Here is a 26,559-nt window from a genome sequence, read left to right as displayed (position 1 = left end):
AGTAATGTACAACTATGTTCATGCTTGTACAACTATAAGTTTGAAGTACAATTACATGAAAAATTTGGCAAAAAATTATTATTTTTCAAAACATGTGTAAAATGAGATTCATTTTATTATTTTTCACTTACCATTTAAAACATGTGGTAAATGAGTTAAATGAGATTCATTTTCATCCTTATTAAATTTATTAATTTCATCTTAATTCATTTTTTACACAATTTCTTTTTAATCCATTCAAAATTCACTTTTAATACACGTTTTAAATAAATTTCAATAACTTATTTTTTTAATTGGTCTTAGTTGTACCTAAAATATCCCAGTTGTATCTAAAATATCTCAGTTGTACCTAAAAATCTCTGTATCAAAAACATCTAAATAACATCCATACAATACATATAAACTAACGTCAACCAAAAAAAGTACCAACATTAATCCATTACAAAAAAATACCAACAATAATCTATCATGAGTTGCACACAGAACTATGATTTACTTTGCAGGTTCACTTTTCTTCTTTCTCCTCTTTCCCTGTATACGTACTCTTAAGGTATTTTGAAGGTTGTCATGTTTTTCATCTTCTTAGTACAAGTCTTCAGCTTCAGCAACGTTCATCCACTGCTTATATTTTCAGTTTCCATCTCATAAGTTTTTTCTCCTGTTTCTGCTTCATCTTTTTCACTAGCCACCTCATCATTTCCTGCTACTACATTTGCTGAAACTTCATCAGCCTCTTCCCTAGTTGCTGCTTCATCTTCTTCACCAGCCACCTCGTGATGACTAGTTGTACCCATAGTTGTATCCATTGTTGTACAAGAAAACTTATTTGTACCAAAACACAAAGGTCTCTATTCCGCTCTTACACAAAAACCAACCAAAATTTCATTCTATTTATCTGTAGTAGCCATTGAGGATTCAACTGTTCTTTGTTTGATGTTGGCCGATGATGAGAGATTTCTGATGGTGAATGAGGAGGAGTTGCTTCACCTGTTGCTATTGGCAGAGGAGATGTGATTGTTGCTAAAGGAGGAAAAACGATTGAGGCTGGTGGAAGAGGAGCGGTTGAGGCTGTTAGAGGAGGAGATATTGAGGCTGGCGAAGGAGGAGCTTTTTCTGCTGGAGGATTGTTCTTTCTTCTTTTCTGATAATTCACACTGTTTCTCGTTTTGGATGGCATTGATATAGCTGGGATTAACAAAAGAAACACAGAACTTTTAAAGATTTTGACTCTAATTTTGAAGTTAAATCCTAGTTTACAAACCCTAATTTCATATGAGATTTACTTTTAAAAGAAAAGAAAATGAAGAAATATATCAGATTTGATTAAGATTATGAGAAAACATGTGAGATTTTGACTTGAGAAGAAAGAAGAGATTGTTCAAAAAAATTTTGGTTCACCGGAGAAGAAGAAAGAATCAAGAGAAAGAAAATTAAAAAATAAAGTTCAGATCTGATTTTAATGGATAACGGGTGGATAACCCAAATTAAACTTGGTTGGGTCGGTAATTAAAAATATTTCTACAAGTTTTATAGTATTTCATCAATTTTTTCATTAAAATAAAATAAAAAATAAATCAGATATTATAGGAAGGGGAAATCAGAAAAAAAAATTTGGGATAGTAACACGCCAGAATTAAAATCCCAATTCCATGAAAGTGATTCTAACATTAATTTTTGCAGTTAACCTAATTGATTTAAATAAAATTCGAGTAGTAAATACGACGACGACGCTATATATGTTTTATTTATTTGTTTTTTGTTTGTAGTATTTCAAGTATATTATTATAAAGATCAATTACGTATCCTTTAGCAAAAAAGAAGAAGAAGAAGATCAATTCAATATCAATACAGCAACATACAGAGAGCATGATAATCATAAGATTTATAACCCATAACAGATCAGTGTTTTTTCATGCTGTATCATTATTTAACGATTACTTTTCAGTTTTCAGCTTATTCTTCTATCTATTTTTACGAATAACTTATAGAAATAGGAAAGATGTTTCCCTTTGAGAGGAAAGATGAATAAAAATGTTATTTTTTTAACAAAACTTATATAAAGGGCAAGAAAACGTATACCTAGCTAGTTTTTTTGCCCTAGTTTAATCAACAACTAGTATTGTTGAACTAGGTAATAATTGACGTTCCCAAGATACTGATAGACCATCCTTTTCGTTATCTTTGGCCTTTTTGGCGAAAAACTTAAGGTGTCTAGTGATTTATCACAGACCCACAACCGGAAATTGTATTACGGATATATTAATATGTTTTCTAATGCCGTCTAATCTTAATTATTTTATATAGTATATAGACTGTGCATTATATATTAATCTTATTTTTACTTAATCATATTGATGCGAGTTTGATCGTTAAAGTAGTAACACAAAACAATACTAATAATACACATCATTATATTGTATGTGATGATCGTCTATGATAATAGATAATATATATGTATTTATGTTGTGTATAGAAATAACATCTTCTTACAAAATCATTATATAGTATCAAAAACTTTTAATCAGAAAAATATTTATGTTGAATATGAATGCCCGTACGATAACAATATCAGGAGATTACATATTAAAACACAACTCATGTGAATATGCATTGCGTATCCTGAGGTATGGTGTTTTTGTGTGCGTGTTTTCTAACTAACGACTTAGGAACTTTAGAGGAGGTGAAGTCAACACGCATATATCTCCAAAATAAGTCAATTCTTTGGCTTCATCATACAACCAACGTCTTAATATTGGGTCCATTTTTATTTGTGTCAATGTACATAACCCTCATGATCTTTTCTTTCTGAACTTAATTCATATTTTAACTTTATTTCCTAATGATCGGATTTTCCATAACGATATAGAGATAAATATTGAAATATATAGACTAAAGTTGCGATGTGAATACGAAACGGTCATTGATCGTGATCAATACAAGAAAAAAGAAAAAAAAAAGGATTTTGATAAATCAATGACAACAGAGAGCATCAATGCGTTTAGTCTTTAGTGGCATGCATGTTTTCCAGCTCAGATTTCAACTCAAAGACAAAGACATCTTTCATGGCCCAAGTGGTAGACTTCTTGTTTCGCTAGTCTTCTTGATCATATTATTTTTATTTCTTTTTGTGTTTACGTGTGTGTCTATATTTCTATAAATATGAACGGAATATGTTTTCTTTATTCTCCCATGAAAAGTGAAACGAAGATTCTATCTTCTAGTTTTTTGGTAGTACTACAAATTTAAGGATCAGAACTGATACTATAGACTATAGAGGTCACCTAAAAGCAAACCCACCACCACTTTGTTCCGTCCATTCTGCAGTGTACTTCAAAATTATTTATTTTCTGTTAGTTGAATATGTTCGTACGGAGTATTACAATTGTATTTATATATATATATATATATTTATATATATATATATAAAAATATATTAATTTGTAATGTTTGATATATGTACTCAACCTATGGTACTCGATCGTCCCTTTATATATAGTGAACATTTGTAAAAATGTAAATTAAGATACATGATTAGCCTTTATTTTGTATCGATCCTCTGGTGACCAACATTTTACTATTATCAAACCTTATATATAGTATATATTTTTATAATCTCTGTAGGTTTAACATATCTTGTTTCAGTATGATCAGTTATCGAGCATATGATCTAACCCTAAATCACTATGAAATATGTGTAAAACTGTGCCTAGCTACACTCTTTATATACATACTATTATGATGATCTCTTGACTCTCCGATCTTCATTAACATATTCAAATTAATGATACATTTTTCTACGTAGATCTATAGACTGGACATTAATACAGTTAGATGGACAAAATCCGTAAACCTTTTTTAGTGTGTGAATGGAGATGAAAACATGTGATAACTAGGAGTAATATGCAAATTCTAATACACTAATTGAGAGTCGACAAGTACTCTATTTAGATAATTGAAATGTGGTTGCGACTTTAATTAATTTGTTTCCGGCGGGTCTAAGTTTTTGAGTATTATACTGACGACGACGACTGACTGAGAACTATAGGGTCTTGATATCGATCTCATTAATTATAAATTTTACACATCCATGTGCGTTTGGTGGAATCATTTATCCATGTAGATATCATGCGATATTTGTCTTGAATTTCTCAATGATATTTAGGTATTTAAAATTTAATTTTGGTTTTGTTGTCAATATCTGTTTCACATGCATTATCACATCCTTTTTTGAATTACTAAAAAAATCCTAACTCCAATCTATTTTATTACATTATCACTTTCTGATTTGAACATTAACAAAAAAAAAAAAGGTTTGGTTTCATTTAACTTTATATCAACAACAAAAATTTACAACCTAATATTACCCATTAGCTCAATGAAAAGAGAAATATATACTAAATGTGAATCGTTTCTTCACGGAAATATATGAAACTTCTTTTCGAAAATAGTTGCTATATAGCACATCAAATATTTAGTAACTAGATTGCTACAGTCTGACAATATCTAAAGCACGACTAGTTGAAGGTTTCTGCTTTCGTCTAAGAGTTTGCATTAAAATCATTACATGCATAGAAGAATATTGGGGTCCATTCATAAAATCATTTTTTTTTTGTCAAACAAAAATCATTTAAAAAGTTTTTCTAACATTACATCTCATGCAATTTTTTTTGGCAACCCCATCTACATAAATGTCAATATTCGCAATCATGTTAATATATATATATATATATATATATATATATATATAATTAATTTTGTTTTGCAAAACAAAACAAACAATTTAAACAACTTTTTATATAAAACATACTTCGGATATATGATCCTCATTATACACCCAGTCTTGCCATTTTAATTCGTCGCAAGGAGTTACGCTTTACTTCAATATTTTTTCAGGCATTTTTATTTTGATTGGTTAAGTTTTAGTGGGAACCAGCTTAATTTTTTTTTTTTGCATTATCTTCTTTTTCGCTGTTTGTGAAATCAAGTCATAACCGTAGAAAACATAAGCTGAGACCAAACCAATAAACATAGCGGTCAACGAAACTCTCCTTTTATCACAAACAACATAAGATCAGATCCAACACGCATATTAGCAAACGCTGTATCTAATCAATTTATTTCTTTTGAAAACACATCTAGGAAACAGAAATGCAAATGATTCATGATTGCGAACATTGCGCGCTACTATACGATTTACGTTTTAGATGTCATGAGAAGTATACTTTTAAAACTAAAAAACACTTACTTATCGTCGTTTAATAATTTCACAAATTTAAAGTAATTATACACAACAATCTGTAAATTGTTATCTACCGAAAAAACAGAAGGGATATGATAAATGAATCATTGTAAACCAATTAAAATATTAATGATAAGAAACAAAACGAATCGGCCTTTCAAAAAGCCATCAATTATTACCGGACAGGAAGGGATGGTGGCTGTCTTATATGCAAAAAAGGCAAAATTGGATTATTCTTTTATAGGTTTCCATATTTTAGTTTCCTTCTTGATTTTGCTAGTATATATATATATATATATATATATATATAAAACTGGTTAAAACTTTAAGGAGTCATGCAGTAATAACGAAATAAATAAAAATCTGAAAAGATCAAACACATACAAAATAGCCTAATATCTTGCCAACAACCTTTATATACTGCGTTTACGTAGCATCGTGATACGATAGAATATAATTACAACCAAAGACGGAAATGACGGATGAATATTTGATAATAGAAAACTGACTTTTGAAAAACTACTCGTGTGAAGTGTGAACAATAATGGTATATGATCATATTCAAACTATGATTGAAAAACATTGACAGTTTTTTTTTTTTTTTTTTTTTTTGCTCTCACTATCTTTTTTTTTTGTAGGAATGTGAATATCATGTAAAATGAAAGTTTGATGTTTTGCAAAAGAGCTCAACCTATATTTGTATGCTTTGCCAAAAAAAGGTAAAAAACAAAGATACAAAAGATAGTTGAGTGGAGGAGTCAGACGGAATCAAATGATTACGAGATAGAATCATTAGTTTTCTGAACTTCTTCCGGGACTCTCTTGCCGTGATTGAGTTCCGCACTTCTCGCTCGATGTCCTTGCAGATTTCAGAGGGCGGCCGAGAGATCGCATTATGCAGGAAGTTGTTGCGCTAGCTAGCTGCTTCCAGATGTGATATATTGCCGTTTGAGTAGACAGCTTATGAAGTGTTAAGTGCGAGTGCTCTGTTCTCAACCTGGTCCAGGCAATGACAGTTTTTTTCTACCGTTTAAATAACCACATATATAATATTACTCACACATATATAATACCGAATTTGAATTCATGCGATGGCACAAGATTGTCACTAATACAAGTATATACAACCAATATGTTTACAATACTCGATCAAATGTAATCTTCTTTATATATGAAGAAAGATTAATTTAAGTTTATATTATCTGGTGCATTAAAACTTAAAACCACAAGTAAAATTAACTGCAATACATAATATGGTTATACATCAACATTACAGACAAACTTTTATTGCGCCACTCTAATTATAAACAACATTATTTAAAAATACTTAAGAAGAAGAGGTAAGAAATCTAATGATCATTTGAATAACTTTATCATTTGATTTTTTTTATCTATATATATATATATATATATATATATATGTAATAATATTAATCTAAAGACATCTTATTTACAGCTTATCTCTTACCGGGTTTTTTTCCACTCAGAAATTTCTTCTAACTCGATATATCAAAACGGGCTACAAATAAATAAAAAGTCTCTTCCCAACCTCTGGAACTCGAAATTATGAATTTGGTCCCCTTCCTTTTCAAAAGGTTCTTCTTAGTAAAGAGAAGAAGGAAAAAAGTTGTAGTTTTATTTCTTTATATTTTTCTTGTTTATTTTTTTGAAAGAACTAGTAGAAGTATTTTATTATGAAACTATATATAGATTAGCAAGCACATAACACTTCTTCTCTACTACACACGAATCAGTAATTAACATTGCACATAAATCACAATGGCAACTACATTATTCTCGTTACCAAATCATAAGTTCCGGATCAAACTATTGTTGTTCCTGATCTTAAACCTATTGTCTCTTCATTCTTCAGTGTTTGCCCATTCATCAAACTCTAAATTTACAAAATTCACAAGACACCCAAACTCCGATTCATCATCAAAAACCAAACAATCAACTTCTTCTAACAAAGGGTTTCTCAACTCAGTCCAACTCAGCTTGGACCACGCTCATTTAGCTCGTTCTCTCGCCTTTAATCTCACGCTTTCGCACCGTACCTCTCAAACCCTCATGCTCGATCCTGTCAACGACTGCCTTGAGCTGCTTGACGACACACTCGACATGCTGTCTCGCATCGCTGTCGTCAAGAGTAAAGATCAGGTCAACGATGATGTCCACACATGGCTAAGTGCGGCGTTGACTAATCAAGAGACCTGTAAGCAAAGCCTCAGCGAGAAATCTAGCTTCAACAAAGACGGAGTCGCGATGGATTCCTTCGCAAGAAAGCTCACCGGTTCACTGACCACTTCCCTAGACATGTTCGTGTCCGATAAGCGGAAAAGTTCTTCTTCGTCTGGTGTAGGTGGTGGTCGGAAACTGTTGCCGGATCATGTTTTTCCGACGTGGGTTTCTTCGTCGGACCGGAAGCTTTTAGAAGCTACGGTAAAAGAGCTGAGACCTCACGCGGTGGTGGCAGCCGACGGAAGCGGGACACACATGAGCATAGCCGAAGCGTTGGCGTCTTTGGCGGAGGGAAGTGGCAGAAGCGTGATCCATTTAGCAGCCGGAACTTATAAAGAGAATCTCAATATTCCGAGCAAACAGAAGAACGTTATGTTGGTTGGTGACGGGAAGGGCAAAACAGTAATCGTCGGTAGCAGAAGTAACAGAGGTGGCTGGAATACTTACCAATCCGCTACTGTCGGTGAGATTTTCACTAAAATAAATTAATCATAGAATTAAAAATGTCTTAATCAAGAACCTAATGGTTGTCCGAGAAAGAAAAATCAAGAAGTTTTAAAAAGATCCATGTACGTGTAACTATAGTCTTTTTCATGTCGTACTTTTTATAGGTCAAATTCTCATCGAAGTATTTACTATATTCTCTAAATCTCGTACAAGTTAAACTAATGTTCCTTAACATGTAAAGGAGATTTAGAGAAGTGTTATATTTTATATTTATGATATTTTTTTATGTTGAAGTTTAAGGTTTATTTTTTGGTCAACCTCACTTAACGACTTCCTAATTTTTAATTGGTGTTATTTTTTTTTCTACGGCAGCCGCTATGGGGGATGGTTTCATAGCTCGGGACATAACATTCGTGAACAGCGCGGGACCAAACGCAGAACAAGCTGTTGCATTACGGGTAGGATCAGACAGGTCCGTGGTATACAGATGCTCAATAGATGGGTACCAAGACTCACTCTACACACTCTCCAAACGACAATTCTATAGAGAAACCGACATTACCGGCACCGTGGATTTCATCTTCGGAAACTCCGCAGTCGTTTTCCAAAGCTGCAACCTCGTATCTCGAAAAGGCTCGTCAGAACAAAACTACGTAACGGCCCAGGGCCGGTCCGACCCGAATCAGAATACGGGAATATCTATCCATAATTGCAGAATCACCGGTTCGATCGGGACATATTTGGGTCGTCCATGGAAAGAGTATTCTAGGACAGTTGTGATGCAATCGTTTTTGGACGGCTCGATTCACCCTTCTGGTTGGTCTCCTTGGTCCAGTAGCTTCGCTTTGAAGACTCTTTATTATGGAGAGTTTGGGAACTCAGGTCCTGGATCATCGGTTTCGGGTCGAGTTAGTTGGGCCGGGTATCACCCGGCGTTGACGTTGACCGAAGCTCAAGGGTTTACCGTCTCGGGTTTCATTGACGGGAAATCGTGGTTGCCGTCAACAGGTGTCGTTTTCGACTCTGGCCTCTTATAATTATCATCAACTAATCAGTCATGTGGTTAAACAAACAAGAAAGAAGTAAATGTACGTACGTAATCTGATTATAGTTGTGTATTACGTGTTTTTTGTGTTTGGTTGTATTTTGTATACGTCATATTGTTGTATTTTCTCTTGTCGTGAATAAAGGTGATCAATTGGTATTTATATATATAAACTTTGTAATATCTATTGCCATTCGATTCTCTCTTATCAATTGTTATCCTCTTTTTTTTTTTGTCCGTGTGTGTGTAAATTGCTCTATTTTACTACTCTTGATATGCTGCTTTATCATCTTCGGTCCGACAATATGGGGTAATGGATCCTTTATCCTTGATATGTATTCTATTTGAATTTAGGATCGTAAAAACCGGTACAATTATGTTTTCACATTTACAAATTTGTAGGAAGGTGAACTTAATGGTTTGTGTTAATACGTTCACGTTGAATTACTACTAATTGTATATATAGTTCCTATTAAAATTCCAAGCATATACTTTGATAAACATATTGCATTGTATATACTATATATATTAAAAAATCATATGCATTAAATAAATCAGACAAACAATTACGGCCCTTAAATATGGAATGTTAATATGGGCCATCAACATGCAAACTTGTGATCTTCTCTATTGTACTATCTCTTTTCCTCTTAACTCGTTTTTTTTGGCTGGAGAAATTTGAGCATGGTTACATACGGATGAACGTATTGGCCATTTATATATTTTCTTTTTATTGAATCTCTCATAAAATAATCAGAATTCCTTTCTTTAATTAATAATGAGATTACTGGTCAGCAAACTACTCCCGTAAGCGAACAACAAAATATTCACCATCTATTCATAAGATAGATTTTAAAAAGTGCATGATTGATTTCAAAAACTTGTTTACTATAAGCTTTGTAATATATTATGTACACATAGAGTTACATTTATAAATATAATTATTTGTTAAATCATTTACAGTTCAGCATAAAATTAAAATTCACAAAACAACATACCTGAATCTAACGTTTACCGAATTAGTGATTAATCAGAATTGTATAAAACTTTTAAATTATGAAACGGATAAAAGTATCAAAAAGATTAAAACATCTCGAAACGAATGACCTAAATTCTTAAGCGCATCAAACCCATCCCCGTAGTCATACTCCATAAGAGGTATAATATTTTTTTATCTATAAAAATCCGTCCCTCAAAATCTTTAAGAAATAATAGTAAAATATATAAAAAAAATTATATTTTTAATATGTTAATTTTGAAATTAAGGAATCTTTAATATACATTAGTCTTATATATCAGAAATTTTCTATATGGAAAACTGAAAATTAGGATTTGCATCAGTTTAAAAAATTTATAGTTTAAAATAAATTTAAGATGTCGTCAAATTGTTTTTTAAAGATTTTCCAATATCTGTTATTCAAAATTAATTTCAATTTTATTTTGGTCAAAATTAATTTCAATTTTATTTTACATCTCATGTTATAATTTTATTATTATATTATAATACATAGGTTTTGAAAATTATTTCGAAAACATGTAGGGGATAATATTTATTAATATTTGAATAATATTTACCAATTTTAAAATTTATAGGAACAAAATATTGTATATGTAAAGAAATTGAATATCAATGGCAGTTTTATGTAATATTATAAAATATCAAGGGTAAGTAATAAATTGATCGTATAGCTCTTTGATGATGACACGTCAGCTTTTCTTCAAGAATGTTTTTCTTTTAATATAATATAGAGGAGATTTTTCAAAATGAAAAGAAAGTGCATCTTGTGTCGCGCTATAAAGAGGGTTTTAAGTGCTGCGAATAGATTTTGTGTCACCCAGGTCATACAGACATAAAAAAATTGATACACCAAATAGATTTTTTTTTCTCTCAATAATTAAGCAAATTTTGAAATTTGGGGAGGTCAGCTGACCCCCCTTTCATGTACATCGGTCCGCGTACTTGATAAGAATAAATTTAATAAAATGGTAAAAGAGGGAGTTTGACAAAAAAAAAAAAAAAAAAAAAGGTAAAAGAGGGAAAAGGCCAACATGTTTGTTTCAACGGAAATAACGAACAGAGAAGCCACATGTCAGCAGCGCTTATGGACCGGAGGGAGGAGTGTGTTTTCAATTGTTCGTGCAGACTGTTCATATATAGTTGCAACTTCAAGCTTACTCAGCCGCCTTTATTCTTAAAACAAATTTAGAGTTGAAGTGATTAAGAAATACCTTCAAATTTAAATACTGTATTTCAAATGTTTTACTTTAGAATACACAGAGAGAGAGAGGGAGGACCGACTAACCGTGTAATTATGAACAAAAGATATTGATTAGCAATAATTAATCAAGGATAAGATTAGAGAAAGTGGATGCGTAAAGGTTTGTGGCCATGTGCTTTCATGTGGTGGTTGGCCCAATTGTGGACCTACTTGTCCAACTCCAGTTTTAGTTTCATTCTTCTATTTCTATAGTTCCATATGTATATTTTGTTCACTGCAATTCCTAAAACCAGTTTTGGATTCGGATTGTCGTACATTGACGTGCCTATGTTTTTTGAAGAGTACTCCAAAACAAAACAAATGTAATTGTTCATTATTTTTTTTGACCTCAATGTAATTGTTCATTATTAGAATATAAAAAAGGTTAATAGCACTCTTTTTTAAAAAAATGTTTCAAAATAAAATAAGATGTATTGTTAATGACAAATATAATCGCAGCTTGTATAGTATATGGATGGATTCAAAAAGCTTCATGTGTTAATCTTCAATAAACATAAATCCATGTACATATTTTTTCTTAAGACCTGTTTAAATTAATGAAAAGTATACAAATTTAATGCAATTACACGTATACACAATATAATCTTCAAAAAGTGAATTGCCTTTTATGTACTTGTAAAATCTTCAGTCTTTCTCTTCTCTCTGTTATATATACTTAAAGTTTATTCTTCATTTGTATTTCTGAACCACGATAGATAGAGCGATGGCCTCATCTACAACTCACAGCCTAAACATAAACACCCCGAGAAAAAACCTTTTTGCCGTCCACTTCCTTCATTCTCTCTCAAAGCTGAGAAGACAAAAATCCTTCAACGGTCCGAAGAAAACAACCGAGCGAGTGAGGAAGATCAAGACTGCTGCTTACGTCTCCATGGCCAGAGCCGCCGGAGGGATTAGCCAGACATGGAGCAGAGCCATTTTGTGGAGGCTCCATCGTCGAGCCCAAGCCAGCACAAAACCAAAGAAGAGATCATCAGGTGCTGACGTCATCAGAGGAAGGATATGGCGGCGGCGTTTGAGGTACGAGACGACGGATACGGATAGGCTGAGAACAGTCGTGCCGGGTGGTGGAGATATGGAGACGTTAAAACTGATGGTGGAGACGGCTCATTACATCAAGTGTCTTAGCATGCAAGTAAACGTCATGCAAAGCATCGTTGATGTCCTATCCGCATGATGATAATTAATTATTCATTCATCCTTTTAAAAATATATATATATATATATATATTTATCATCCTTAGCGAATCATGATATGCTCATAGATTACATTTATTTGGACAATTGGACGTGTTGTTATATATATAGTTGTATAATTAAAGAGTGGTTGATCTTTGGGTGAATTCATCATAATTAATCTTCGTAACTTCTAATGTGTGTACATGGAGTCAAATCGAACATTTGATGTATTAAGTAGAACACTGGATCGTATGCGTATAAGTTGAAGTCAATTACCATACCTATAGCCTATTAAAAAAAAACGTTAGATGATTTTTTTTTTTTTTTTTTTTTGGCACGAGATAAATCTATATATACATTTTTGAAGTGCATTTTGGGTTATATCTTTTTATTTTTGCTTATTTAAAAATTTAGTCCCTACAAAATTGCACTAAAACCAATAAGTAAAATATGGTAAATTGAAAAATCAATCTTTTTATAGAAACTAATTAATTCTACTTAAATTTCTTATTAATAGCAAAATTCTTTTCTATATATGTGTTCCAAAATAAAAATAAAAATAGAAAAATCAATCATTTAACTGTATACACTGAAAAATAAACAATCAGTTAAATTAAATAATTATATATCAAACAAAACAACAATAGTATTATTTTAAATAAATAAAACAGTTAATTATTCTGATTAATTATACATTATACAAACAATTATAATTCATAATTTTAGTATTTTATCCTGATAAAATTATAATATTTTAAAAATAATTGTATCACTGCTTAAATATAAAAAAATATTAAAAATTAAAAATATATAATTTTATTACTAAATTAAATACCGCTAAAATCAAACATCATTATAAATAAATTAAATAATTGTTCCGTGGTGTACCACGGGTTAAATCCTAGTTCTCTATACAAATGAAAACATGGAATCTGTTAAACGACTTTAATCTCTCCTTTTACAAACCCCAAAATTTTGAAGATAAATATACGTACGGGACAACTAATAAAATGCTGAGGAAATACACCATTAGTTAAATTTTAGTTAACTAATACCGGTTTGTCTTAGCTCATTCGGTCTAGCTTAACAAAGGTGATCATTCGGTTTGGTTTACCAAAACCGGTAACAATTCAAAAACCAAAATTGACTTTTAATTCCGGTCGGTTACCACATTGTATAGTAAATGAGATAAATTCTTGTCATTTTCGACGACGGCCGGAACGCGACGACAATGGCGGCGGCTTCTATCCAGATCAAAAACCCTACATTTGCCAAGACTTTAGCTTCATCCAAAAACCCTTCTTTTCTTCCTTTCCGATCATCTTCTCTCAGTGTCAATTACTCCTCAACGGCCACCAATTTCAAATCCATAGTCTCAAGAGTCACTCCTTCAACAATCGTCCCACGCGCCGCCGCGTCTTCTTCCGCCGAGACTCAAGTTAGGAAGACCTTCCACGGACTGTGCTACGTTGTTGGTGATAACATCGACACCGATCAGATCATTCCCGCCGAGTATCTCACCTTTTCCACCTCGAATCCAGCCGATTGCGAGAAGCTCGGCTCTTACGCGCTGATCGGGCTTCCAGATTCCTACAATGAGCGATTCGTGGAGCAAGTCGAGATAAAATCCAAGCACTCAATCATCATCGGAGGTGAAAACTTCGGTTGTGGATCGTCTCGTGAGCACGCCCCTGTATGTCTAGGCGCAGCGGGAGCTAAGGCTGTGGTGGCTCAATCTTACGCTAGAATCTTCTTCAGGAACTCTGTAGCTACCGGAGAGGTTTACCCGTTGGAGTCCGAGTCTAGGGTTTGTGAGGAGTGTAAAACTGGAGATGTTGCGAGTGTTGAGCTGAGGGAAGGTAATTGTGTGCTGATCAATCATACGACCGGGAAAGAGTATAAGCTCAAGGCCATTGGTGATGCTGGACCTGCCATTGACGCCGGTGGTATTTTCGATTATGCCAGGACAGCTGGCATGATTCCATCTCCAGTTGTTGTAGCCTGAATTGTTTCCTTGAGGTATATTATTTACTCAAACTCTTATTGCTTCTTTGTTATGATAATGAAACTGGTGTATGAGTAGTTTAGGATTGTTGATAGCTTTGGACTGTAGAATTTGGGAAGCTTAGTACTATAGGATACTAAAGGTTTTATCTTTGTTCACATAGAAAGGTAATGCAGTAGTTGAAATTCTTTCTTGTTACATAAAAGAAGGTTGTTAAGACCCAGAAGTCTAGGTTTTTATGCGAGGATCATGCATCCTTGTTTAGGGATTTATCACTTGTCAAGTGTTTTAGTTTCCAGTCTTCTCGTCATTAGGGATGATTAGCGTTGATCGTCACACTTTTAGATTATCTTTTGCTTTCGTTTTTACATCTGTCTGTCTGCAGATAGGTGTCATCATGTTGGTTGATCTTTCTGTATTCTTAATGATCAGATCCGTTTCACTTGGAGTGCCTATGTAGTAAAATGCATCTTGTGATCGAATTTTAATCTTTTTGACCTGTATTTGCTTTATTTTTCACTTGCAGGAGTGTGAAAGTTCTATTAATGTCGGGACAGTCTTGAGCTAGGAGAGCGATACTTGATTTCCAGTACTCTGTAGGACGATGAGAAATTGAGAACAATAAAATCTGTATTTTCTCGAGCTGATGGACCTAAAAAGACTTGTCTTATGGATAGTTTCACTGTTGGTTGGCGTAGCCTTTTTATGTAGTTCTATCTTAGACATGTGCTATGTTTCAGCTGCGTTTAGCAACCAAAGGTAAAGTCTCCAGGTTTCTTACTCTCTTCTGTTTCATCTTATATGTCATTCAATTATAGAACAAGATTGTTAATGAGTAACACACAAGTCCAGACCACTTGATCCAAAGAGAAGAAGACCTCAACAGGCAATGAAATATAAGATGCCTAGTCTAAGATCCAAGATACCACGCTTTAGCACATTACAGAGTCAACGGTTGACATGGCATAATCAACCCCCAGATGAAAACATTTCAGAGAGAAGTGAGAGGCAGAGCCAACACTTCATCCGCAAAATCCGTGAAACGACCTTGATTCTCAACTGTGTTATCAAACTCAAAATTTGGTATAATGGTATAAAGATTTTGCGGATTTGGTTTAATTTGTTAGAAAGTATCTCTTTTTTTTTTATACAAGTGAAGTTCATATATCATCAGTTAAGGCATCAACGAAGAACACTTGGAAGCAAATTGAGTTACAAATCAAACCATGCCTAGAAAGTAGACAACAGACTAAAGTTAGGGTCAGAATAAAAGATAACAGAGAGAGAGTAACTAAAGGTAAAGAAGAAACCTAGAATGTGCACAATCACATTCTGTTCCAACAGACAAATGCAACTAACCAGAGTTTGTTCTTCACGCTTGAGTTGGAAGTTTTTAAGTAAAACTAATCTGGATCTTGCACTTGGAAGAAGCTCTTGGAAGCATTAGCAATTCCCTGGTGATTCTTAACTTTTCCTCGTCGCTTAAACTTTCCCGGGAATGAACTTTCAGCACCTCAAGACATGGCAGCTTTCCTAAGAAATGTTTTACTTGCTGCAACTCACCGACAGTTCCGTTGTACCATAAGGTTATCTCCAAAACCTTTAGAGGACATGTCAACAGACAAGAATATCCCGACAAACACCTGCAAACATTGTCAGGTTCTTCACCATCTTCAGGACAATGCACGTCACCCTGCAGCAGGAGGTTGAGATTATACACAAGGAGGTTTCGGAAATTAAAGTTTAGCAAAAATACATTATTGTCTTACCTCAATAACAAGGGTCTTTAGATTTGGAGCCTTGTTCAGCAAAAAGGGGAGAAACTTCCAACAAACTCCCGTATCATCATTTATCATAGTTAAATGATGAAGCTTTTCAAATATTGGAATGGCATCACGGAAGATGTAAAGCGTCTGAAATCAAATAAAATCAAACAGTCAATGCTCGCTTAATTGGTTCACCTATACATGTTCTATTATTGTATTAAAATTAAGCTGGAATATTTTGGAACAAACATTCATGCTAATTTCTTTCTCAAGCACCTACTAAAATATATATATATATATATATATATAGACAAAGAGAAAAAGATAACACACTTACCTCGAAAGTATACGGACATGATAATTCCAGGATCTGAACATTTCTTATCCCTTGAATCAGATTTGTTGCATTGCTAGATAAGATATCACCGTCAACTGGAAAATCCCAATTCCATTCGTGATTTACCATCACAAGAAGACTAAGCTTAGCTTCCACAAGGGACTCGAAATTAACAATTGTATACCCATCCGGGACATAATCAAGGTAGTCTAAGTAGGTAAGACTTGGAGTATCAAAAGTAATGTACTGAGGATCAGGCCCATCAAAACCTGTCAGTGCACGACCAATTGTAAGTCTTTCAAGACTTTGACTAGACACGATTCCAGACCAATCCCAAGTTTCCCAGTACATGCCATCGATGGTTAGTTCCTTAAGCACAGGGCAAGCCAAAAGAAACGCCTTGAACGCACAATCAGCAGGATTACAGAACCGAACGGAGTCAAGAACGAGAGTCTCAAGCGCTGGTAGCAAAGCGTTCTCAGGGAGAACAGTGATAACAATGTCCATCCCTAGTTTCAGCTTAATGAGTGTCTTGCACGCAAAGATCTCCGAAGGCAACGTATATCCATTATTACCCTTTATGCGCAGTTCAAGATCCATGACCATGACACCACGATGATTTAACACATCACGTAGCCAGTGGTGGAAACGATCTGGATCAATACCCCTTTCAGATTTCAAAGAGAATCTCCTTATGCACGTAGTAGTTTCCAGCCGAGCCAATGCCTCACTCACAAGATCCGTGAAAGTCCCCTGAAACTTAGCTTTGTCATCGAACTCAAGATCTGGTATGATTTTGTAGATATCCCCAAACCTCCTTGAGGTAACCAACAAAGACGCAGCATCCTTTGCAGCAAGAAGACTCACGATTCGACTAATAAGTTCATCTGGTAGATCGCTGATACGATCCATCTTCTACTCGCACTTAAACCCTAGCGAACCAATCCGTTCCAATCAAACCAGAAAATCAACGAAGATAATGAGATCTAAAATAACGATTTCGAAACTCAATCAAGAAGAAGAGAATCCAGAGAAGGAGAGTGAAGAAGAGATGAAACTGCTTCACTTCTTGAATTGATCCGAGCTTTCTTGATTAAGATCAGTAAGGTGTCTAAAAACGCTGCGTTTTTACCTTTTGATGAAAACGCATCGCTTGGATTAGTGGAAATCTTGGGCTTTTATTTGTTGTTTTAAGAAACCGTCGTGGGCTTTTCGGAAAAGCCTTTTCGTTTATAATGTGGGAAAGAATTTATTAAATCAGCAATTAAAGTCTAATTCGGATATTAACTGATAGTATAACTATAATAGTTTTATTCGGAGACTAGTTTTTGGATTATTTTTTTAAATTAATAGTAAATTAAAAATATATAGTAGTAAATATATGTATAATTATGTTTATGTAAAAAGAAAAATATCAAATAAAATATAAAGCTATAGTATTGTCTTTAAAATTACGGTAAAAATATAAAAACGTAATATTAAGAAAAAAAAATAATGATTTTAATTAAAAGTTTGTACATTAGTTATTGTAAAACATCATAAACTTTTAATTTAAATGTCTAAATAACAGAAATATATATATTTGATTTATATTTGGCTCTAAAAATAATCGGTATATACAAAATTATGCAGGAATTAATCGGGTTAGACGGTGTAATCGGATAATAAATGTTAGACGAGGATTAGTCATTAATCGAGACGGAGGGGGTGGACCTAGCAATTTTACAGGGCGTAATCGGTGCTAGGCGGGGATTTTTTAAACAGAGGTTTTAACTTTTTATTTTATTAAATTCCTGAAATTTCTCTTTTATTTTTTTTTTCTCACTCTTTCCGAGTTTTAGAATTCAACTAATTTATAAGATTTTCTTTTTACTTAAATAACTAATAAATTTCTCCATTGCTTAAGGCAGCATCTCTAGAGATTAGATATTTTAGTGTAAAGCAAAAAAATGTACTAATTGGCTTTTTTTTTTTTTTTGGTAGAAATGTACTAATTGGCTTTTGTTTTAGAACAGGATAAATCCTCCCTACCCAAAAAAAAAAAAAAATAACAGCACAAGTCCTAATTCGTTTATGAATAAATAGCCGTGTTTGGGAGTTATAAAAAAGTCCGCTCATTCAACGAAGAGATCATTAGAGATTTAGAGAGGTACAGAGATGAACAGAGATAGATGTCAAAGGAGGAAGAAGAGTGATGAGGAAGAAGGAGATGCAATCAGCAACTTACCAGAGGATCTACTTTTTCACATCTTGTCTTTCCTTTCGACAAGAGAGGCAGCTTTGACATCTGTTCTGTCCAAGAAGAGATGGCGAGACTTGTTTACATTGCTACCTAGTCTTGATTTTGATGACTCCATCTTTATGCCTTGTGTAAGTCCCGAAGAATGCCCAAGGACTAGTTTCAGAGAGTTTGTGAGCAGAGTTCTTGTACTTGAACAAGTGATCATCGTACTACAATGTGACTCCTTCATAGAGGAGGGATGTGATCGTTTTGAAGTCTCCAAGGCACTGGAGATGGCCCCGAAAGCTTCACCAAACTGCAAGCTCAAGGTTGTTAATCATTAGTTCCGATCAATCTCTCGGTAGCCAATAATACGTTGTTGTTTCTTCAAGTGCAAAGCTTTCTCCGCAACCGCAATGGTCATCTACAACATCACGTGCAAAGATCCAATCGAGTGAGGAGGGACTAATTCTACGAAGCCGTTTTGATTTTTTGATTGATTACCAAGTTGTTGTCTTGTCTTTTATTAAACCTAAATATATATTCATGTATAAAAGACAGCGCAAATCTTTTTCAAACTCGAGATAGTCCCAATTGCGTTCGACATCTGCTTTTTAGAAAGTACAATCCTGAAACTTCCACAAAAATAACCATCCGCCTTTTGATTAAATCTTTCTCACGTGGGACTGAAGTTCACATGACCATCGAAGCACACTGAGTTACAATTCACATATCATGCCTAGAAACGAGATAGAATCAGACTGAAGATTACTAGGAGAGTCCAGTTAATAAAAGATTCACAGGGAGTAACTAGAGATAAAACGTGACCAAGAATGTGCACAAACCGATTCATGTTCCACCAGACTTAAGCAACTAGGAGGACCAATGTTTGTTCTTCATGCTTGAGCTACTAGTTTTTTCAAATAAAACTGAGCTGGACCCTGCAGTTGGATGAAGCTCTCGGAAACATTTGAATATAAGCGTGGATTCTTAACTTCTCACTATCTCTTATTCTTCTCCAAGTATAAACTTTCAGCAGCTCCAGACGTGGCAACTTTCCTAAGAAATGTTTTACTTGCTGCAACTCACCAGTCGTCCCGCCATACCATAGAGTTATCTCCAAGACCTCTACTGGACATGTCAATAGACAAGAATATCCCAACAAACACTGGCAAACATAATCAGGTTCTTCAGCATTATCAGCTTCTTCAGCAAAGTGAGGTTCTTCAACATTGTCAGGTTCAAGACAGTGCAATCCACACTGCAGCAAGAGGAAGGATTTGAGATTGAAGATATATATATATATATATATATAGAAGTATACATCAGGAGGTTTTGGAAATTAATGTTTGTCGGAAATACATTGTCATACCTTGATAACAAGGGTCTTCAGTAGGCGTGGGCAAAAAAAACGGACCCGAAAACCCGAACCGGAACCGACCCGAAAATATGGACCCGAATCCGAACCCGGAACCGGTAGAATACCTTATTGGGTCCTAATCTCCTAAACCCGAAGAACCGGAACCAGAACCGAACCGAGAACCGAATGGATACCCGACAAACCCGAAATAAAATAATATACATAAAATATTAGTTATATATATATATATATTTTATAACATTTATTCAAAGATACAACTTAAAATTCAAAAATATTAGTTTTTCCTAGATTAAAATACTCAAAATAACCAAAATTATATTGAAATGTTTAGTTATATTTTTTTAAAAATTAACCAATTTTAAAATTTTTTAATTTTAATATTTAACATTAAAATTTCCGGGTAATCGGGTAAAATTCAGGTGATCGGGTTAAATTTCGGGTAATCGGGTACAAAAAAACCCGAACCCGGATGATACCCGATTTTTTCGGGTATTTATAGGTTCTGAAATTTTAGACCTGAACCGACCTGAACCCGGTAAGATCCGAACTGAACCCGAACCGATATTTTCTGTTTACCCTATTGAGTCCTAAACTCCTCTACCCGAAAAATCCGAACCCGATCCGTTCTTACTCGAATCCGACCCGAGTACCCGAATGCCCATGGCTAGTCTTCAGATTTGGAGCCTTGTTTAGCAGAAATGGAAGAAATCTCCAACAGAATCCCGCATCATCATGCGTCATAATTAAATGATGTAGCTTTTCAAATACTGGAATTGCCTCACGGAAGAAGTAAAGCATCTGAAACCAAATCAAATCAACGAGTCAACATCCTATGCACCCTAAAATGCTAGCTTTGTTCACCTATACATGCTCTATTATTGTATGAAACTGTAATTACCAACTACAAGAAATATAAAAAGAATAGTCAAAGAGAAACAATGATACACTTCTTACCTCATAAGTATAAGGAGATGATAATTCCAGGATCTGGACATTTCTTATCCCTTGAATCAGATTTGTTGCATTGCTAGACAAGATATCACCATCATCTGCAAACTCCCAATCCCATTGGCGATTTACCATCACAAGAAGATTGAGCTTAGCTTCCACAAGGGACTCGAAATTAACAATTGCATACCCATCCGGGACAAAATCACAGTAGTCTAAGTAGGTAAGACTTGGAGTATCAAAAGTAATGTACTGTGGATCAGGTCCATCAAAACCTGACAGTTCACGACCAATAGTAAGTCTTTGAAGACTTTGACTAGACATGATGCCTGACCATTCGCAAGTTTCCCAGCACACACCATCAATGATTAGTTCCTTAAGCGCCTTAAACGCACAATCAACAGGGTTACAGAACCGAACGGAGTCTAAAACGAGAGTCTCAAGGCTTGGTAGCAAAGCATTCTGAGGCAGCACACTAATAACAATCTCCCGCCCTAGTTTCAGCTTTTTGAGTGTCTTGCAAGTGAAGAACTCTAAAGGCAATTTATTATATCTATAACCACCATATATACAAATTTCAATATCCATGACACCACGATGATTTAACACATCACGTAGCCAGTGGTTGATACGATCTGGATCAAGACCCCTTTCAGATTTTAAAGAGAACCTCCTTATGCACGTATTAGTTTCCAGCCGAGCCATTGCTTCACTAACGAAATCCGTGAAAGTCCCATGAAACTTAGATGTGTCATCGAACACAAGATCTGGTATGATGGTATAGAGATTCCCAAACATCCTTGAGGTAACCAACAAAGACGCAGCATCCTTTGCAGCAAGAAAACTCACGATTAGCCTAATAATTTCATCTGGTAGATCGCTTATGATATGATCCATCTTCTTGGACTTTAAAACCCTAGCGAACCAATCCGTTCCAATCAAACCACAAACTCAATGAAGATGATGAAATCCACAAGCACGATTTTAGAACAAAAGATTAAGTAAGAACTTAATCTATGAAACCCAGAGAGAGAGATGGAGAGTGAAGGTAGAACTAGAGAAGAAACTGCTTCATTTCTTCTTGTTACGTTCTAGATCAACAAGGTTTGCATACTTTCTAAAAAACGCTGCGTTTTTGCCTTTTGATGAAAAATTGAAAACGCTAAGGGTTAGATAAAGGGCCTTTTGCTGTTTTCTTAATTCGTGGGCTTTCCATTTTTGGGGCCATAATTCAGCATTACCCTTAACATGAATGGGAAGAAAGTGAACCTCCATTCCATACAAAAATAACCAAAAATCTAAAGAAGCAGCAATAAGCCAATAACATAACCAAAAATTTCAGTCTCACTTATGGATGGGGAACTGATGTGAATGTATTGAGTGATTTAGATGAGTAATAGAACCACTTGCCTGAATTGTTCGAAATCAGCAATGGGGTCTTTGCATCGACGGTTAAGCTTCTTGCCTGAGTTGTTTTTGTAACGAGCTGTTCCACAGAATCTCCAAAAAGAAATGCAAAAAAACCCATCAACTAATATCCCATATATAAAAAAACATAACTCTTGTCTAAAACAGCAAAACATTCAGATGAGAGTTGACGAAACACCAACAATAATTACCTTTTTCTCGTTGTGGAGTTTCTCCTCAAATCAGATGTGAATTGAAGAAATGCCATGAAAACAACGTCCTCTTCTGACCATCACCTGCAAAGACACGAAAACATGTAATTCCACCAGATATTTATTACTCATCAACAATGCTTGGTTGAGGGATAAAACTTGAAACAGAAGAAAATAAAATCATGATAAGGATCTTGAGTTTACTTACAGAGGTTTTATCCGTTCTTGTTGTTGTTGAGAGAATCTACGTTAATCAATGATGAGGAGGAAAGAGTTTCAATTATGCAGTGAGATTACGAGTGAACCATGTTGATTTTGTAACAATTTGGCTTACCTGTCTCGATTTTTCATCATCTAGCTTTTGCCTTTCGAGAACTTTATTTCCCTGCAGTGAAGCAATAAATGCACAAAAAAACTATTACAAGAGGAACGTGAAACAGAATGTAATCTCTGATGGAAGGTATTTAGTACTATTTTACCTTGAATTATGGCAGATGTGGTGTACTTGTTTGTGGTGAAGGCAAAAGCTGGAGCTATGGAGTGAAGAGCTTGCTGATTTTGAAACAATAATTGGCTCACCTGTCTTGATTTTGCTTTGCGATGACTTTGATTTGATGAACCATGATAAGGATCTCTTAATAAGTGTTTACTTACAGAGGATTTTTCCCATTGTTGTTGTTGTTGTTGCCTTGTTGTTGGGCCGGTCATCCCTAAAATTGTACATGCGAAGAAAGAGTGAACCATAGTTATATATCTCCATCATCTAGAGAAGCAACAAAGGACCAATGAAAATATAGGATTTTGAGATTACTTACAGAGCAAGAAGAGGCTTTTTCTATCGTTAGGTCATCATCTAGCTTTTGCCTTTGTGATGGCTTTGATTTTCCTGAAAATAATTAGTGCTATTTTCAACACTTCTTTCCCTGCAGTGAAAGAAGGGAATCAACACATTAAAAAACGAAATGAACACATTAAAATCAATGAAGAAGACGAAAGAGTTTCAGCCATACAGTGAGATCATGCTGATTTTGTAACAATTTAGCTCACCTGTCTTGATTTTGCATCATCTAGCTTTGCCTTTATATAGCTTTATTTTCCTGGATCAGTTTGGTAGAGCTAGCTATGTTTTTAGAACTCGTTTCCCTGCAGTGAGGCAATAAACGCACAAAAATACAAAAACAAAAACTATTACAAGAGGAACGTGAAACAAGACTTGGATATCAGAATTATTAATTAAGAATGTACCTTTTCACAATTTTCTGATGACTGTCACTGGCTTGAGACAGCTGTGACTGGTTTTTTGGCCTGAGTGCAGACGGATACCTCAGCAGATTAACCATCTTTCTAGCAGTTTGCAGCTTCTTAAGGTCAGTTAGACAAGGAAAACAGCACTATCCTAGAACTTAATCAAAACAAAACAAAAATGTTAAAAGGAATCAGAGAGTACCTCAATTGTTTATTACCTGTGGAAGGGAATTGTTGCATGAGGCAATGACAAGTACCTTTTTGTTCAAAATCAAAAAAGTTCTGGTTTGAAGTGCCTTGTCGAGTTCCACTTCAGTAGCACCTTCTTGTCTGACAAACACAAAAACAAAACAAAAGGATTACTGGTTGAGGGAGATAGATAAGCTTGAAACAGAAGAAAATAAAGAAAAGCAGAGAGGATTTTGAGATGACTTACAGAGCAATAAGAAGATGATTATGTTCCATCGATTGATCCAAAATACATCATCATCTAGAGAAGCAGCAAACAAGAAAGCCAAAAAAATATCAGTCTCACATATGGATGGGGAACTACTGAAGCGAACATATTGAGTGATTTTGTTGAGTAATGGAACGACTTGCCTGACTTGTTGGAAAACAACAACGAGCTTCTTCTCTCCTCCGGTGATGACTTGTTTTTGTGGAAGGCTGTTTCACAGAATCTCCAAAAGAAACAACAAAAGTCATGTTTAAGAAAGCAAAACATTCAGATGAGAGTTGAAGAAACACACAGTAAGCCCCAAGAATATATACTTTTTGTTGAAGAAGAAAGACACGAAAACAATACTTCCACCAGATATTATTCATCTTGGATTCTGACTTCTGAGAGTAGAGAATGAATAAAAGAGAAAGATAGATTATTATTGGTTGAGGGATCATAAAACTTGAAACAGATGGAAATAATATCATGATGATAAGGATCTCAAAGTGTTTACTTACAGAGAATTTTCCCATTGTTGGTGACTTGCTGTTGGGCCGGTCGTCCCTAAAATTATACATGCCAAGAAAGAGAGTGAACCATATTATATATTTTATCTCCATCATCAAGACAAGAGAAGTAACAAATAAAACAATGAAAAGAACTCAAGATTGACGTTGTTACCGTAAGGCGAAGGTTTTTGTTTTTGTTTGGTTCTGAATCTTCTTCATTCTTCAAACCATAGCATATCTCCTATCTGCAAAGAAGAAGCTTCGTTAAAAAAAACCAGCCTAAGTGAAAACAAATTCGAGGAAGCGGACCAAGACAAAGAGACAAAATCTCAGTCACATTCCCATCTAAAATTGAAACAAAAGAAAATTGGAGGAAGTGGAAAAGACAAAGATATATATATATATATATATATATATACCTTTCAATCGATCAGTTTGATGTTGTTAGTACTGTAAGAACACGCCGTCGACCGTTTTTGTTCTGAATCTACTTCGTACGTCCTTGAGAAAATCTGAGTCATGGTCCTGGTTGGAACACGAACACAGACACAGACACTGATTCGTTTCACCCAAAAAGAAACAACAAACTCATTAATTAAGATCCCACTTACGAAAAAAGGAAACCCTTCTTTCAAAAGCAAAACATCGGCAAATCGATTCATAGGGTTTAGAAAAAATACCTCTGACTTGCTTTGCTCTCTTGTCGCCTTTGCTGAATCAGATTGGTACTGCTAGCTACGTTTTTAACACTCGTTTACCTTTCAATCGATCAGTTTGATGTTGTTTTACTGTAAGAACACGCCGCCGACCGTTTTTGTGTTCTGAATCTACTACTTCGCTCTCACCTCGCCATTAGAATCAATCGAACGGTCTCTCATCTCTCTCTATCTCGCTCTCTTTCACTCTCTGAAGTCTGAAGAGTCTGTGTTCTAATTTTGATTTCTCTCAGGATTAACTAAAACAAGATTATGAGAGCAAGTATTTATAAACAGAGAGGAGGCCTTAAAGAAAAAGAGGAAATTATTAATTAAAAAAAAACAAAAGGAAACAATCTTACGACATCGTTTTGGAAGATTGTCAGAGTTAATTCGATGGGTAGTGTCAGTGACGAAGGGTATCTTTAATTGGAGTGATAGATCCAATATGATTTGGCTGACGAGTAGTAATAGTAAGATTAGAATTTAGTTCTACCTTAACGGGCCGTTTAAAAGAAAGAAACACGATTTTTAAAGTTTAATTTAAAAAGAAGAATTCAGACACGGAAAGTGAACAAATTGCGTCATTTTTTCTTGAATTAATCTCAACTTTCAAAACGCATCGTTTGGATAAGTGAAAAGCAGTGGGCCTTTATTTTGTAAAGTCGTAGGCTTTTCCTATATTAATGATACTATTTTAAACCAGCAAATTTAATTTTACTTTAAATTTGTTTTTTTTAATTAAACTCCATTTAGGTATGTGGATAACTATATATAAGTTTTGTAAATTTGTGAGAGGAGAGCTTATTGTGAAGAATCAGACAAGTCTTATCGGAAGTCTTCCTAAATTATGTCCTTTGTGGGTTCCAGTTCCTTTTTTTTAATGATGGAAACGAGTTTTTATGATATATGTTTTGTAGTTGATAGGTTAGACTTAGATCTTTGTCTTCGAGTAAGAATGTGA

The 26,559-nt window shown here is 34.4% G+C and overlaps 4 protein-coding genes and 1 pseudogene across 25 annotated transcripts; 3 read left to right on the top strand and 2 right to left on the bottom strand.

Annotated features, from left to right (window-relative positions):
* Positions 1 to 6,716: 6,716 nt before the first annotated feature.
* LOC104781810 (putative pectinesterase/pectinesterase inhibitor 35) lies at positions 6,717 to 9,139 on the top strand. Its single transcript, XM_010506574.3, has 2 exons — positions 6,717 to 7,943; positions 8,300 to 9,139. The coding sequence occupies exons 1-2, from the start codon at positions 7,019 to 7,021 to the stop codon at positions 8,962 to 8,964; spliced, it is 1,590 nt and encodes a 529-aa protein (XP_010504876.1). The 5' UTR covers positions 6,717 to 7,018; the 3' UTR covers positions 8,965 to 9,139.
* Positions 9,140 to 11,860: 2,721 nt separating this feature from the next.
* Positions 11,861 to 12,644, top strand: LOC147946210 (transcription factor IBH1 pseudogene; annotated as a pseudogene). The gene has a single exon (XR_015596186.1). The product of XR_015596186.1 is annotated as a transcription factor IBH1 pseudogene (transcript).
* A 931-nt stretch (positions 12,645 to 13,575) lies between these two features.
* Positions 13,576 to 15,217, top strand: LOC104781804 (3-isopropylmalate dehydratase small subunit 1). Its single transcript, XM_010506559.3, has 2 exons — positions 13,576 to 14,449; positions 14,962 to 15,217. The coding sequence occupies exon 1, from the start codon at positions 13,662 to 13,664 to the stop codon at positions 14,433 to 14,435; it is 774 nt and encodes a 257-aa protein (XP_010504861.2). The 5' UTR covers positions 13,576 to 13,661; the 3' UTR covers positions 14,436 to 14,449; positions 14,962 to 15,217.
* Positions 15,218 to 15,609: 392 nt separating this feature from the next.
* On the bottom strand, positions 15,610 to 17,647 carry LOC104781805 (F-box/LRR-repeat protein At3g58980-like). Its single transcript, XM_010506560.3, has 3 exons — positions 16,539 to 17,647; positions 16,205 to 16,348; positions 15,610 to 16,128 (listed from the first exon to the last, which is right to left on the bottom strand). Exons 1-3 carry the CDS (start codon positions 17,448 to 17,450, stop codon positions 15,829 to 15,831), a joined length of 1,356 nt encoding a protein of 451 aa, XP_010504862.1. The 5' UTR covers positions 17,451 to 17,647; the 3' UTR covers positions 15,610 to 15,828.
* A 1,748-nt stretch (positions 17,648 to 19,395) lies between these two features.
* Positions 19,396 to 25,876, bottom strand: LOC104781807 (F-box/LRR-repeat protein At3g58980-like). Of its 21 annotated transcripts, none has more exons than XR_015597163.1 (18): positions 25,581 to 25,876; positions 25,320 to 25,455; positions 25,073 to 25,145; positions 24,910 to 24,955; positions 24,724 to 24,792; positions 24,553 to 24,632; positions 24,389 to 24,442; positions 24,155 to 24,282; positions 23,953 to 24,051; positions 23,755 to 23,850; positions 23,523 to 23,630; positions 23,187 to 23,417; positions 23,042 to 23,092; positions 22,916 to 22,951; positions 22,708 to 22,791; positions 21,095 to 22,588; positions 20,132 to 20,938; positions 19,396 to 20,020 (listed from the first exon to the last, which is right to left on the bottom strand). XR_015597163.1 is itself a non-coding variant. In XM_087510787.1 (18 exons), exons 17-18 carry the CDS (start codon positions 21,983 to 21,985, stop codon positions 20,768 to 20,770), a joined length of 1,062 nt encoding a protein of 353 aa, XP_087366913.1. In that variant the 5' UTR covers positions 21,986 to 22,588; positions 22,708 to 22,791; positions 22,916 to 22,951; positions 23,042 to 23,092; positions 23,187 to 23,286; positions 23,362 to 23,417; positions 23,523 to 23,630; positions 23,755 to 23,850; positions 23,953 to 24,051; positions 24,155 to 24,282; positions 24,389 to 24,442; positions 24,553 to 24,632; positions 24,724 to 24,792; positions 24,910 to 24,955; positions 25,073 to 25,145; positions 25,320 to 25,455; positions 25,581 to 25,876; the 3' UTR covers positions 20,436 to 20,767. The 21 variants fall into 21 exon arrangements, 9 of the variants coding, with proteins under 9 accessions (XP_087366913.1, XP_087366912.1, XP_087366914.1 ...); XR_015597161.1 differs by having other exon boundaries at positions 23,953 to 24,109; positions 24,210 to 24,282; XR_015597162.1 differs by having other exon boundaries at positions 23,953 to 24,103; positions 24,210 to 24,282.
* Positions 25,877 to 26,559: the final 683 nt, after the last annotated feature.

This window comes from Camelina sativa, chromosome 4 (genome assembly GCF_030686135.1).
Source record: "Camelina sativa cultivar CO46 ecotype springtype chromosome 4, ASM3068613v1".
Classification (NCBI taxonomy): Eukaryota; Viridiplantae; Streptophyta; class Magnoliopsida; order Brassicales; family Brassicaceae; genus Camelina; species Camelina sativa.
This window is presented reverse-complemented; position numbering and strand designations above follow the sequence as displayed.